This window comes from Zootoca vivipara, chromosome 9 (genome assembly GCF_963506605.1).
Source record: "Zootoca vivipara chromosome 9, rZooViv1.1, whole genome shotgun sequence".
Lineage (NCBI taxonomy): Eukaryota > Metazoa > Chordata > Lepidosauria > Squamata > Lacertidae > Zootoca > Zootoca vivipara.
Window position 1 is genome coordinate 26,835,838 of NC_083284.1, and position 14,008 is coordinate 26,849,845.

General features: G+C 47.7%; 1 protein-coding gene across 1 annotated transcript; it reads left to right on the plus strand.

The window, feature by feature from the left end:
- Positions 1–2,990: 2,990 nt before the first annotated feature.
- Positions 2,991–6,490, plus strand: LOC132592629 (uncharacterized protein K02A2.6-like). The gene has a single exon (XM_060278557.1). The coding sequence runs from the start codon at positions 3,122–3,124 to the stop codon at positions 6,119–6,121; it is 3,000 nt and encodes a 999-aa protein (XP_060134540.1). The 5' UTR covers positions 2,991–3,121; the 3' UTR covers positions 6,122–6,490.
- Positions 6,491–14,008: the final 7,518 nt, after the last annotated feature.

Below are 14,008 nucleotides of genomic sequence, written 5' to 3' on the forward strand. Positions count from 1 at the left end.
ATCTCCTTTTCTGTCTTTCTTGGGTGGTGACAGAAACTACTAGATAGAAAAGCACTTCAGGATTGTTGTGCAGCAGTGAGACCAAGAAGTGGGGCCAAGAAGTGAGGCTCTCCTGACCATCCTTCTTTCTTTATACTTACCATATGATCGTGCCCACCTGGAACTGGGGGTTGTGACCAAGTGGGGAGGCTCTGCTCAATTGCACCTGTCATTGCAGCATGCCATGTTTAGATGTAGCAATGCTATGAGATGAAGACACTTTTAAAGTGACTCTCACACAACTGGGTACCCTTATGCACCAATGAAATATTAAACTCCAGGCTTATGGTACATCTAGCATTAACAGAAGTAGCTTGATGATTAATATTGTGGCCTTTCATCTCTACTTCTATTTCCCACTTGGAGAGAGAGAGAAACACCATTAAAACACTCCTATCAATATTTCATTCAAGCTCAATATATCTGTGTGCCAGCCTTGTCCTGAATATATTTTCTTAAGAGCAAGTAAACCACACACATTACTACTGAGGCCTGAGAAAGAGATGAAGAACAAGGAAAGTGGGGGGGGGGAGCAAACAAAATCAAAAGGAAGAAGAGAAAGGGCAGCTGGAAATGAAAGATGCTCATATGATAAGCAAAGGAGCATCAAAAAGCAGTAAACACATGGCAAACTTGAGAACTGTTAATATTGAATCATTCCTTTCAAAATCAATGCAGCCTTTAGTTAATAATGCATTTTGTTTAATTGTTGTGAGTAATTTTATCTTAATAAATCCTGGTTATTTATATATATTTTTACAAGAACTAAAGCCGTTATTAACAAACTATATTAAGTGGGATTTAAAAACCATTGGTCATGTAAACACTTTATCATAGTTATCACTTTTTTGGATAGCTTCACTGATGGAAGAGAAGTTCACAGCATGTATGAATTTCCAGCAATATAATTAGTTCCAAGCTATTTGCATAAAATGCATCATAAAGGTGTTTGGCTCTGGGCTACATTAATTGTATTTTGTAATGTTGTCTTGCAGAGTTCTAAAATGCTATCTGGAATGGCCTCCTTCCTTTCAAACATGGTCATCCTAGAAACATATAAGATGAGTGAAATCTGCTCCAGGTATTAAAAAAACCCAGGAGTTTTGGACTTCTGTTAGTTTGTTCTCAGCCTCAAAAGGAATAATATTGGTCATTGCCTGTCAACTGGTGTCAGTTTTCTCCAGATGCTGGGATACAACTTCCATCCACACATAAAAGGAGCAGTGGCGGACCTTGGGGTTTCAAATTTCAGCAGCACCCTGTATGATGCTCAAATTTGGCACACACACACACACATCTCATGCTCCATTCTTGATCATAGTTATGGCATCCCCTGCAGCACCCCCGAGGCTCTGCACCCAGTATGACCGAGCTGGTCGTGCTCCCCTAAATTTGCCTCTGAAAGGAGGTATCAAAAGCCAAGGGGAATCTCAAGGTTTACAGATGTACACACAAAAGAGAAGTTTTTGGAAACCACCCCTCAAAACAGCTCAATGAGGACTGCCAATGGTCAGTGTTATGTACTGAGCTGAATCCTAGAACAATAGGATTCAGAATCAGCGGGAGCTACCCAATCCAACTCCAGGTGGAAGTGAATCCGCAACCTGATTGGCCTGCTGGAGCAGCCAATCAGGCGGCTGGCAGAAGTGAATCTGCTACCTGATTGGCCTGTAGGAGCAGCCAATCAGGCTGCAGGCAGAAGTCAATCCACAATATAATTGGCCCACAGGTGTAGCCCTGAAGTAGCCAATCACGCAAGGCCCATTGTGTAAATAATGTATATAAGCAGATGGTTTTGGGAAAAGAGCCATTCGTCTTCTCTTCTCCTCCTTGATGACTATGAGCTGAATAAAGAGCATGAAATTCACTCTCGACTCCGAGTATATTTCACTGGCGACGAAGGTGGGATCCTGCTGAGCTGACCGCCACCACGCACTGCACCGCAGCACCGCCACCTGCTGCACCGCTGCATCGCACCGTGCATCCAGGCTTCAGCTCCAGGACCCAAGGAACCCAGAATGGCAACCGACAGCAGCTTCTCGCCATTCAAACCAGCATCAGGAGACTGGGAAGGGTACGCCGCCCGTTTCAACTTCCTCCTGCAAGCGAAAGAAGTCACCAACGATGCCATGAAGAGGGCGACATTCTTCAGCATCTGTGGAGAGGAGACGTTTGAAATCGCCCGGGCTCTCCTTGCACCTAGAGATGTCGCTACCGTCTCTTACAAAACAATAATGGAACGGCTGAAGGAGCACTTCTCACCACAGCCCTCGGTGGTAGCTTGCCGAAATGCCTTCTACGCAAAGCGGCAAGCCCCGGGGGAAACCATAACGGGGTTTGTGACCTCCCTCCGCCAAGCCGCCCGGTTATGCAACTTCTCAGAATTGGAGAACATGCTTTGTGACCGCCTCGTCGGTGGCCTGAGGGACGAGATGTTGCAACGACGCCTCTACGCCAAAAAAGACCTCACGTTCCAGATTGCTCTGGAGGAAGCCCTGGCAACCGAAGCCGCCGAGAGGTCAACGCAAGAGGCACGACCGGCCCCGCCATCCCAACCGAGGGTCTACCACGAAGACCTCACCGACGAATCCGAATCTGACAGGGAGGAAGTACACCGAGTACAGCGGCGCACTCAAGCAGCACACACACCACAGCAGCCTCGACGAGAAGGAGGGAACTGTGCAAGCTGCGGGGAGAACCACGAGAGGAGGACCTGTCGTTTCCGCAACGCAGAGTGCAGGCAGTGCAGAAAATTGGGACACATCGCCCGGGTGTGTCGGGCTCGACTCACCCGTCGACAAGCATCAGATGACCGACCCAGGAGCCCCAGGTCACACGGCACCATGCACCAAGGCAACTCAACGGAGATCACGGACTACCAGGTATTCCAGTTGCCCCATCCCAGCACAGAGAAAATTTATATAGAGGTACAGATAGAGGGAGCCGCATGGAGCTGGACACGGGTTCAACTCTATCCATAATCTCGGCCCGAACATTAAGGGAACTGTGCCCTAATGGGGGTCCCAAACTAAGGCCGGCCCCATTCACCCTCCGGGACTTCCAGAAACGTAAGGTCCCTACTATGGGGGTGGGGACCTTCAGGGTGCAATATCGAGGGCGAAAGCAACAATTGGACTTGCTGGTAGTTAAGGGCCCCTACGTTAGCTTACTGGGACTGGCATGGTTTGGACCTCTGGGGCTAGCCGTTACCGGGGTGAACCGCACTAGCTTACAAGTGGACGTGGACGCCATATGCAAAGAGTTTCCAGGGGTTTTCGATGGGGCATTGGGACGATATACAGGACCCCCCATTGCCCTACAGCTAGACCCCGCTGTACGACCCATCAGACACAAGGCCCGCCGGGTCCCGTTCGCCCTGAAACCCCGCATAGACGAGGAATTGGACCGGCTCGTGGAGCAAGGAGTGCTGGAGCCGGTGCCCAACGCCCCCTGGGAAACTCCAATTGTCACACCCGTCAAGCCTAACGGTTCGGTCCGCATCTGTGCAGACTACAAATGCACCATAAACAAGGCTCTCACGGCCCATGCATACCCAGTGCCAGTGGTCAGCCATGTCCTCGCCACCCTGGCTGGGTCAAAAATCTTTGGCAAACTGGACTTGGCCCAAGCGTATCAACAGTTGCCTGTGGACGAAGCCACAGCAGAGGCTCAGACGATTGTGACGCACAGAGGGGCATTCAGAGTAAAGCGGCTGCAATTTGGCGTTAGCGTGGCACCAGGCATATTCCAGAATCTAATGGACTCTCTCCTCAAAGGGATTCCTGGCGTCACCCCCTTCTTCGATGATGTACTGATCGCCGGGCCCACACCAGAGGAATTTGAGGACCGCCTCCGCTCCGTCCTGCACCGTTTCCAGACGGCGGGCCTCAAGGTGAAGCGGGAAAAGTGTTTACTGGGAGTGCCGCAGGTGGACTTTCTGGGATTTAAGGTGGACGCAGAAGGGGTCCATCCAACCGGTGACAAGGTACGGGCCATTTGTGAGGCCCCAGCGCCCAAGAGCAAGCCCGAACTTCAGTCATTCTTGGGACTATTGAACTTTTACCATGCCTTCCTTCCACATAAGGCAGCGGTAGCGGAGCCCCTACACAGACTCCTAGATAAAAGGGCCCCTTGGGTGTGGGGCCAGCGACAAAGGGCCGCATTCCAGGCAGTCAAGGACTTGCTCGTCTCGAACTCGGTCTTAGCACACTTCGACGAGAGGCTGCCAGTGGTGCTGGCATGCGACGCCTCTCCCTATGGCATCGGCGCTGTCCTGGGACACCAACTCCCGGATGGAAGAGAGGTGCCGGTGGCATACTTCTCCCAGACGCTTGCTGCAGCCGAACGAAACTACTCACAGATTGACAAGGAGGGTCTGGCAATCGTGAAGGGCGTAAAAAAATTCCATGATTTCTTGTACGGGCGGCCCTTTACCATAGTGACTGACCACAAGCCGTTGCTTGGCCTGTTTGCCCCTGAGAAGCAGACCCCCCAAGTGTTGTCTCCATGTGTCCTCAGGTGGTCAATTTTCCTTGCCGGCTACCAGTATGCACTAATCCACCGCCCTGGGAAGGCGATGGGCCACGCAGACGCCCTCAGCAGGCTACCACTACCAGAAACAGGCCCCGACCCAGCGCCTGCACAAGAGGTTATGACCCTGGAGCTGCTTCCCGACCGACCCATTCAGGCACAAGAAGTTGCGCACCATTCCACAAAAGATAGGGTCATCTCCCGGGTCCTGGACTGGGTGTGGCGAGGATGGCCCAGCAGCAGCCCCGGGCCAGAATTCGCTGGCTACACAAACCGCAAACATGAACTGTCGGCCCACAAGGGGTGCCTGTTATGGGGAAGCAGGGTTGTTGTTCCCCAGCCCCTCCGCAAAAGGGTCCTCACAGCCCTACACGAGACACACCCAGGGGTAGTGAGGATGAAGGCCCTTGCCAGGAGTTATGTGTGGTGGCCGGGGATTGACAGAGAGATAGAGGCCTGGGTCCAACACTGCCAGACCTGCCAAGAATCCCGCCCGGATCCCCCAAGGGCCCCAGTCCAGCCCTGGGAGTCCGCCCGACATCCATGGTCACGCTTGCACGTGGACTTCGCTGGCCCCTTCCAGGGAAAAACATTCTTCATAGTGGTGGATTCCTACACCAAATGGCTGGAGGTCGCACTGGTACCATCCACTTCTACGGCGGCAGCCATCAGGGTACTACGTAAGCTGTTTGCGACCCACGGGCTCCCTGACACCCTCGTCTCGGACAATGGAACCGCATTCACGTCAGAGGAGTTCCAGACCTTCACAGCGCAGAACGCCATCCGCCACATCCGCTCAGCACCATTCCACCCTGCCACCAATGGCCAAGCGGAGCGCATGGTGCGGACCACCAAGGACAGCCTCCGCCGCATGACACAAGGGGACTGGGAATACCGCCTTGCCACATTTCTTCTAGCACAGCACAGCACCCCAAGCACAACGACGGGCCGGAGCCCAGCTGAATTACTAATGGGCCGGCGCCTTGCAACTAGACTGGACCGACTTCACCCCGACAGAGCTCAGGATGAGGTAGTGGTGGGGAAAGGCAGGAACCCCCGGACATTTGTGGCCCAGGACCCAGTGTATGCAAAGAATTTTGGGGCAGGCCCAGCATGGGTACCCGCCACAGTCACCAAGGTGACCGGTCCCGTGTCGTACGAGGTACTAACGGAAGGGGGGCAATGTTGGCGCCGCCACTGCGACCAGCTACGGCGACGATTCCCAGGAGGAACCCGGGAGGAGAGCGGGACAGAGGGGTCCCAAGGGGACAGCAGGGCAGTGAGGCCTGTAGAGCGAGAGGGGTGGGCAGGGGAAGCAGAAGCAGTAGGCACAGAGGGGCGCCCCGAGGCTGGAAGGACACCGGAACCAGAGCTACAACCTAGTGGTTCAGTGGCGCCAGACCAGACAGCCCCGGCACAGCCAGCAGCCTCGGAACACGAGCCAGAACCAGAACCCCTGACCAAGGAACACCCCAGGCCACAACGCACACGGAGGCGGCCAGCAGACCTTGGGGACTACGAATGCAACTTCCCGGGCAGGACTGGAACTTAGAGGGGAGGGGTGTTATGTACTGAGCTGAATCCTAGAACAATAGGATTCAGAATCAGCGGGAGCTACCCAATCCAACTCCAGGTGGAAGTGAATCCGCAACCTGATTGGCCTGCTGGAGCAGCCAATCAGGCGGCTGGCAGAAGTGAATCTGCTACCTGATTGGCCTGTAGGAGCAGCCAATCAGGCTGCAGGCAGAAGTCAATCCACAATATAATTGGCCCACAGGTGTAGCCCTGAAGTAGCCAATCACGCAAGGCCCATTGTGTAAATAATGTATATAAGCAGATGGTTTTGGGAAAAGAGCCATTCGTCTTCTCTTCTCCTCCTTGATGACTATGAGCTGAATAAAGAGCATGAAATTCACTCTCGACTCCGAGTATATTTCAGTCAGTGGTCAGAGAACCACTGTGGTGGGTGTCGCGGTCACACTGACCTGCACATCACCCCCGGACGTTTGACGGTCTATTGGTGATGTGCCAACGACAAACAAATACTCTCAATCACTCACACACCTCAGACCAGGATATAGTAAAATAAAACAAGATGGTTTATTGAATGTTCTTATGCGTATTGGTTACTGTACAAAGCTTAAACGGTTTCAAAATCACAGATGATTCCTATACCGGCCTAATACCTCTAAATATGAATTACCAGCCTATTACCTCTAAATATAACTAATAATAATTATCACTAAACTCATAACTCTGTATCCTGTCTATCTCATTATTTAACAGCCACCACAATAATAACCAGCTCTTATCTTCACACCAGCTCCTCTCATCTATCTCACTCTCATCTCTCATCTAACTCTCTCTCAACTCTCCTCATCTCATCTAAATCTCCTGCCTGCCTGCATTCTTCCTATATACACCCTGCTTCTGGCTGGAGAGCTCCCATTGGTCGTTTCCCTCCCTGGCAACTTAACCCCTTCTAGGCCCTCTAGAGGTGAAACGCCACAGTGGGTAAGGGGGAAATCATTGGGGGAATTAAAATTGATTCTTCATACATGCAGAGAAGGCATTGACTACATTCACACTATACATTTAAAGCACTATGGTGCCATTTTAAACAGTCATGGCTTCCCACAAAGAATTATGGCAGCTGGTGTTAAGGGTGCCGAGAGTGGTTAGGAAATTCCTAGTCTTCTCACAGAGTCGTAATTCTGAGAGTTTCCTGCAAGAAAGGATTACAGTCATGGTTACAGTTATGACTTTTTAATTTCCCCCCTTTCATTTGATTCTTATGGACTTTACAGCTGTATTCTCAAATATAATACACACACACACACACACACACACACACACACACACACACACATATAATAAAACCAGACACTAAAACCCATGATAAAAACAAAGGACAATGATGATTGATTGATTGATTGATTGATTGATTGATTGATAGGTAGAGTTTACTTATATGCCACTTTTGCACAATAAGCTGTGCCCAAAGGGGCTTCAGGTAAACATTCAAAACATCAAAATACAGAACATTGGAAATACAAATACTGTATACCAAATACAGAGCATGTCAGTAAATTAAAAAATGACAAAAGTCAACAATTTAACACACACAAAATAAATTCAATATTACACACACACAAAAAACAACCCACCAATCTAGCTTCGAGTATATAAATATGAAGCAAAATGTGAATTAACTAACTCTGGTGTTTCTGGTATATCAGAAGTAAAAATGGATATGTATTATTCATATATAGGGGTTCCACCAATAATTCTCCACATTAGTCAAGTTCTTTTTAAAACAATCTGACAACACACAAGTGGCTGAGCAATAAGTGAGTGCGTAATGCAATGGGGTCCAATAAAAGCGAAGTTTGGTCAGGTTGGAACTGCAAATTCTACATATTAATCCATTAAAAACTGAACATAGGAAGCTGTCTTATTCTGAGTCAGACCACTAGTACAGTGTTTCTCAACCAGTGTGCCTCCAGATGTTTTGGGACTACAACTCCCATCATTCCTGACCACTGGTCTTGCTAGCTAGGGATGATGGGAGTTGTAGTCCCAAAACATCTGGAGGCACACTGGTTGAGAAACACTGCACTAGCACATGTAGCTGAATATTGCCTACACTGACAGGCAGTGGCTCTGCAGGGTTTCAGGCAGGGATCTCTCCTAACCCAACATGAAGATGCTGAGGATTGAACCCAGGACCTCTGTATGCAAAGCAGATGCTCTGCCATTGAGCCATGGCCTTTCTCCATTCTTCCTCATATGATTCTTCCTCCATTCCTAAATAAGGAAACTTTAACAACTTTTTAATATATATAAAACTTCCTTTTCTGGTAACTCCAGGCTATTTTAAATATCTGCATAAAGTAGGAACACGCAGTGCATTATAAAGCTTTATTACCTCCAGTTGTAAAATGGAGAAAACTGAGCTACAGCAGCTGCATAACAGTTTACATTAACCTCCTGGGCTCCAATGTCCCTAGGGAGAAAATATGACTTTAATCTCCAACCTGATCCATATGTCCTGAGCTTTAAAAGCATGCTATGAATAGTCAAATTGGAACAGAAAGTTTTAAGCTCCAGATAGTAATCGGGAGACCTGTAGAGTGGAGCACTAATGAACTAGTAAACCTGTAGGATCGGAAAAGAATCCTTTATGGAAGCTGTTGTGACACCAACATTTTATCATCTATACTTGGAAGTCATTCTGACCTAGGACTGATTTACACATCATAACAGTTCAGTTCAGAACAGTTCAGAAGATCAAACCTATCCATTCTGAAGGAAATCAGCCCTGAGTGCTCACTGGAAGGACAGATCCTGAAGCTGAGGCTCCAATACTTAGGCCACCTCATGAGAAGAGAAGAATCCCTGGAAAAGACCCTGATGTTGGGAAAGATTGAGGGCACTAGGAGAAGGGGACGACAGAGGATGAGATGGTTGGACAGTGTTCTCGAAGCTACGAACATGAGTTTGACCAAACTGTGGGAGGCAGTGGAAGACAGGAGTGCCTGGCTTGCTATGGTCCATGGGGTCACGAAGAGTCGGACATGACTAAACGACTAAACAACAAAAAAACAGTTCAGTGGTGAGCGGTGCCGCTTGGCTGCCCAGGGCGTCGCTCTGCAGCGTGCATGCATCTTGATGTCACGACGCATGATGCACGCGCCAGGGTGGACTGTGCATGTCCGCACATGCACAATCCGTCTGGGTTGGTGCTGCTGCTCTGCTCGGCCGGCGCGCTCTGAAGCAGAGCACGCTACGGAGCGGGTTGTCGGGCGGTGCCGGCGCCGTAGCGCACCCTGCTTCTTTCTGCTCGGGCGGAGGAGGCAAGGGGCAGGCCAGGGGCTGCTACCCCCGGCAGAGTGGAGCTAGGGGTGGCCCTCCCCCTTTGCCCCTCCCTTGCTACGTGCCTGTAGCAGTTCCCATGTGGTTGTTTGGGGATAAGAGGGCTGGATCCAATGTTGTGGCTTCTCTGGTGTTACAGGACAATAGGTCTTCCCCTTCCTCTTTGGTTCCATCCAGCTCCCACAAACCATCAAAATCACCTCAGGAGGGGGGGGGACCCACCAGAGCAGTTCCTGTGGGTGTATGGGAGGAGGCGAGTGAACTGAAGTCACATTACACCAGCAGAACCCCATGGGTGCAGCACTGGATACAACCCATTGCTGTTTTTGTGTTTTTAGAATCTGAAACAAAAATAGCAAATTTGCAGCTAGTGATAAGCAGAGTAAATGAAATCACAGTTCCAAACTGTAGATCCATGCAGCCGGGCTGGGGAAGGAGGAGAGACACACACACCCCAAAACACACACCTCCAAAGCAGTTGTATTCTCAGTGTGCAGGATGTTGCACATCTGCTTATACCAAATGCAGAGTGGGGAAATATATTAAATTGAATATTGCCTCCATTTGGGAAACAGCATGGCAGGGTTCAAGCAAATCCTTTTGTGCATTCAGCGCTTGCACAAGCGTGCTGTGGGGGCTTAGCCATACCCCACCAGTGCTAGCCACGTATCGGCAAGCATGAGAAGAGTCCCTATGTATGTACCGTATGCATGTAAAAGTCTTCTGCTAGGGTGACCTTGTACCCTACTTCACAAGAGACAGCCCTCTAGCTGAAGATAAAGAATCATAAGAAGGGGAAGCAGGGGCTCAACAGTTAGTGCCTGGAAAGCAAACTGAGGAAGCACCTTGTTTACTTCTTCACATCCTTCTCCGCGATTTCCTTTCTCTGTAAATTACAGTACTTATTTCTAGATATGCACCTATTCATATCAATGAGCAATTTTGGAACTTTTATGCAAATTCACGACTTCTTTCGTCCTCTTCCTTTGGTTTTTGTGTCAGCAGCCAACCTGTGCTCCATACAAGTGCCACCACTTTTTGGTGCCCTTCTTCACCCCTTCAGAAATTAATGCTAGTGTCAGTGACTGTCAAGTGGCCATTTACACAACAAGTTAAAAAACAACAACCCTCATCTGGGTCAGGAGCACCATCAAGGGGCAGGGGAGAAATGAAGTTTCAACATGGGCAAAATGTGTGGTAGATTATTACATGCAAAAATTGGACGTGTGACAAAAATGGACTCTGTTCCTAAGACACACTAAATCAGACTAGCCTGGGGTGATGTCCCTTCTTCATAGCTGCTAAGTCTCCCGTATTTCCCAGGTAACCCCCGTTTTTCCAGCTGTTTCGTGCTGGCAGCCCGGATTTAAAAAAAACACCAGTAAATCCCCCGGATTCTTACTGGCCCGGGGAGGCTCCTTCTGCGCATGTCTGGAGTCTCTGGACATGCGCAGAAGCGATTTCTGGCACTGCGGCCATTTTGGAAATGGGCAGAGCATGCGTAGAAGCGACTTCTGGTGCCGCTCTGCCCATTTCCAAAATGGCCACAGCGCGACTTCCGGTGCCGATCCCGGATTTTTCAATCTGGGAGTTGGCACCTATGCCCTTCTTGATTCCCTTGACTTCCCTTTTTCAGTGGTTCTTCAATACTCTTAGTCTGCAGCCAGTGTCTTTATAAACATTTTAGTATGTGTACTGGCTGGGTCATCAATCACTAGAGTGAAACTCATGAGCTGTGGAATAATGTTAATAAAATGCTAATAGCTTGCTGTTCTGCCCAGGGCAACCATGTGCAGGAACTAATATAATATTGATCCTGCGAGGCAGTAATGCAATAACACTAGCCGGATTTCCTCTGAAATACACATTTCTGAGCAGTTCAACAATTATGAGCAATTTTGGGTGCAATTATATTAATTACTGAAAGGTCCTTTAGAGTTTTCCAGCAAGTTCCTGGCATGCCTTCTAGGCTTCAGTGACATGGCAAGCACAGTAACAGCAGGGAAAGGAAGCCTGTCTACATTGTCATTCCCACACTCCAGTCCAGCGGCTTCTTGTGCAATGAGAAACTCCAAGCAAAGATTCACTCCTCCCAAATGCACATCTATCCCCCAAGTGATGAATGTGTATTGCTGCTCTCTTCACTGAGAGTACTGGAGAGTTCCTATGGAGCTTTGAATTTGTTAGTGTTGTTAATACGAGTGTGAAGTGTTGTGACAGCAGCAGCAAATCAAAGGCAAAGCGCCCTACCATCAAGAACAGATTTAGAAAAATGATGGTGTATTGAGCTGCCATTCTCTTTACTATCATACCCAAGGATTCCTTTGTATGCGGTCCCAGTTAGAGAGTGGCTTCTTAGCTGTCTGGGGTGTATTTCTCTACCTGAAGGAGCATCTCCACTCCCATCGTTCACTGAGGTCCAGCTCCGAGGGCCTTCAGGTGGTTCCCTCACTGTGAGAAGTGAAGTTACAGGGAACCAGGCAGAGGGCCTTCTCGGTAGGGGTGCCCGCCCTGTGAACCACCCTCCCATTAGATGTCAGGGAAATAAAGAACTACCTGACTTTTAGAAGACATCTGAAGGCAACCCTGTACCAGGAAAATTTTAAAGTCTAATGTTTTACAATTCTGTTATGTGTTGTAATCCACCCAGAGTGGCTGGGGAAACCCAGCCAGATGAGCGGGGTATAAATAATAAAATTACTATTACTATTATTATTAGGAACTCCATCAAGAATCACTTTGTTTAACCCAAGAGAAGTCTGGGAGGTTGGCTACCTAACTAAGCAGAATAGTGAACCAAACAGGTAGTGGAAAGAAGACGGCTGCAGGATAGGAAGGGGGAGTTCCAATGCTTCTGGCAGGGAAACATGAGAATGTGGGGGATGAGTAGCAGTGCAAATGACCTGTTCAATGAAGGTAACCTTCCAGAGATGCTACTTGAACCAGTATGGCACCAGACAGCTGGTCCTTAAAAATAAAGAATGTGGTGTGGCATAGCAGTTTTCAAGCTGATCACTGGGGCAAAGCCAACAGGATTGGAGCAACATCTGGTTTGGGATATATCATCCCTAAGGAATTAGTATAGGGATTTATATGTTGAAGCCTCCAAGCCAAGATGGCGAGCTGGAGAGCTTTGTGGTGTCATTCTGTACTTCAAAGGGCTTCTAACAAGCTAGAAATTACAGGGTTGCTGTGAGCTCCCAGAGTATTTTAGTACTGGAAATTCTCTTTTGCCCTCCTGATCAAAATCTGCAGGGTAGTCTTGAAATAGAGAATGAAGTCAAGGAGGCATCCAAAGAAGTAAATGTTGTGTTAATAGATCAGTTACCTTAACATAGTCATGTTCTTGTCATTACAAAGAGGTGAAAATTCTAAATGAAAATGCCCTAAAACAGTTGATCATGGAACTGATCAGAGGATAGCTGACCTTGGATTTAATCTCAAGTGTTGCCTAGGACCTGATGTGTGATGTGAACACAGCGCTAATTCATACAACATATATGTAAGTCAACTATTGCTAAGGAAGTTGAAAAAGGCATATTTTTCAACTTCCACAAAGAGGAAAAAAATATGGGGATATTAATTTTAAAAAGAAAGCTGAAAAAGAAAGTCAAGAGCCCCAAATATCTCCACAATGCTTGGGGTCCCATCCCTCACCAAACCACAATAATAGAAGAGGAGGTTTCCTTTAGAAAATGGGATTCTTTTCCAAATGAGGACAAAAAGAACACAGAATTTGGTGAAAGGAATGGAAATAGACAATATGAGATGCAATAAAAGAATTCAAGGAGCACAGTGCCAAAAGCAGCAGGACTAACAATAGAGATACCCTTCAAATACAGTAGAGGCAGGAAACTGGCTAGGGAGCCAGTTGGACCTTTGGGCAACAAGGGAGTCAAAGGTGTGCTAAAGGAGGCAAAGGTGGTTGCAGGAAAGCGGAGTGAATTCTTTGGATCTGTCTTCACTAAAGAAAATGTAAAGGTAGTCTGAAGAACTGAGGGAAATTGTGCTCCAGGTGGCACCTTCCCAAGAGTTCTTAAAGAAGTCAAAAGTGAAATTACTGATCTAACACAAATATGTCGCTTGTCTCTAACTACCATACTCAAGCACTGGAAAGTTGCTAATGAAACACTATTATTATTATTATTATTATTATTATTATTATTATTATTATTATTATTTAATGGATTGGAGATGAGGAGTTGGGGAGGCAATCAAGAACATCTTTATATGTGTTCTGGGAAAACTAGTGGGAATGTATATAGAAGAACTTTCTGAGGGGTTTTTTTTAAAAAAAGACTATTATGTCAAATTAGTTGATGATCACTGATTTTATTTTTTTTACTCGGTTTTTATTGTATATCAATGCTTTGATATTTTATGATATAGTAGTATATAAACATTTTAAATATATATAAATAAATTTTGGTGCAATTTTCTTTGGGCTATTTGAGTACAAGTGGTTTTAAAATCACAGTCTTAATTAAAGAAGCAAGCGAGTCAAGTGAGCTCATGTAAGTATCAGTTCCCCCTCCCCTCCAAAAGAAAACTATTTAGAAAAGGA

Coding starts and splice junctions, on each gene's coding strand:
- LOC132592629 (XM_060278557.1), top strand. CDS start 3,122: ATGGGGGTGGGGACCTTCAGGGTGCAATATCGAGGGCGAAAGCAACAA.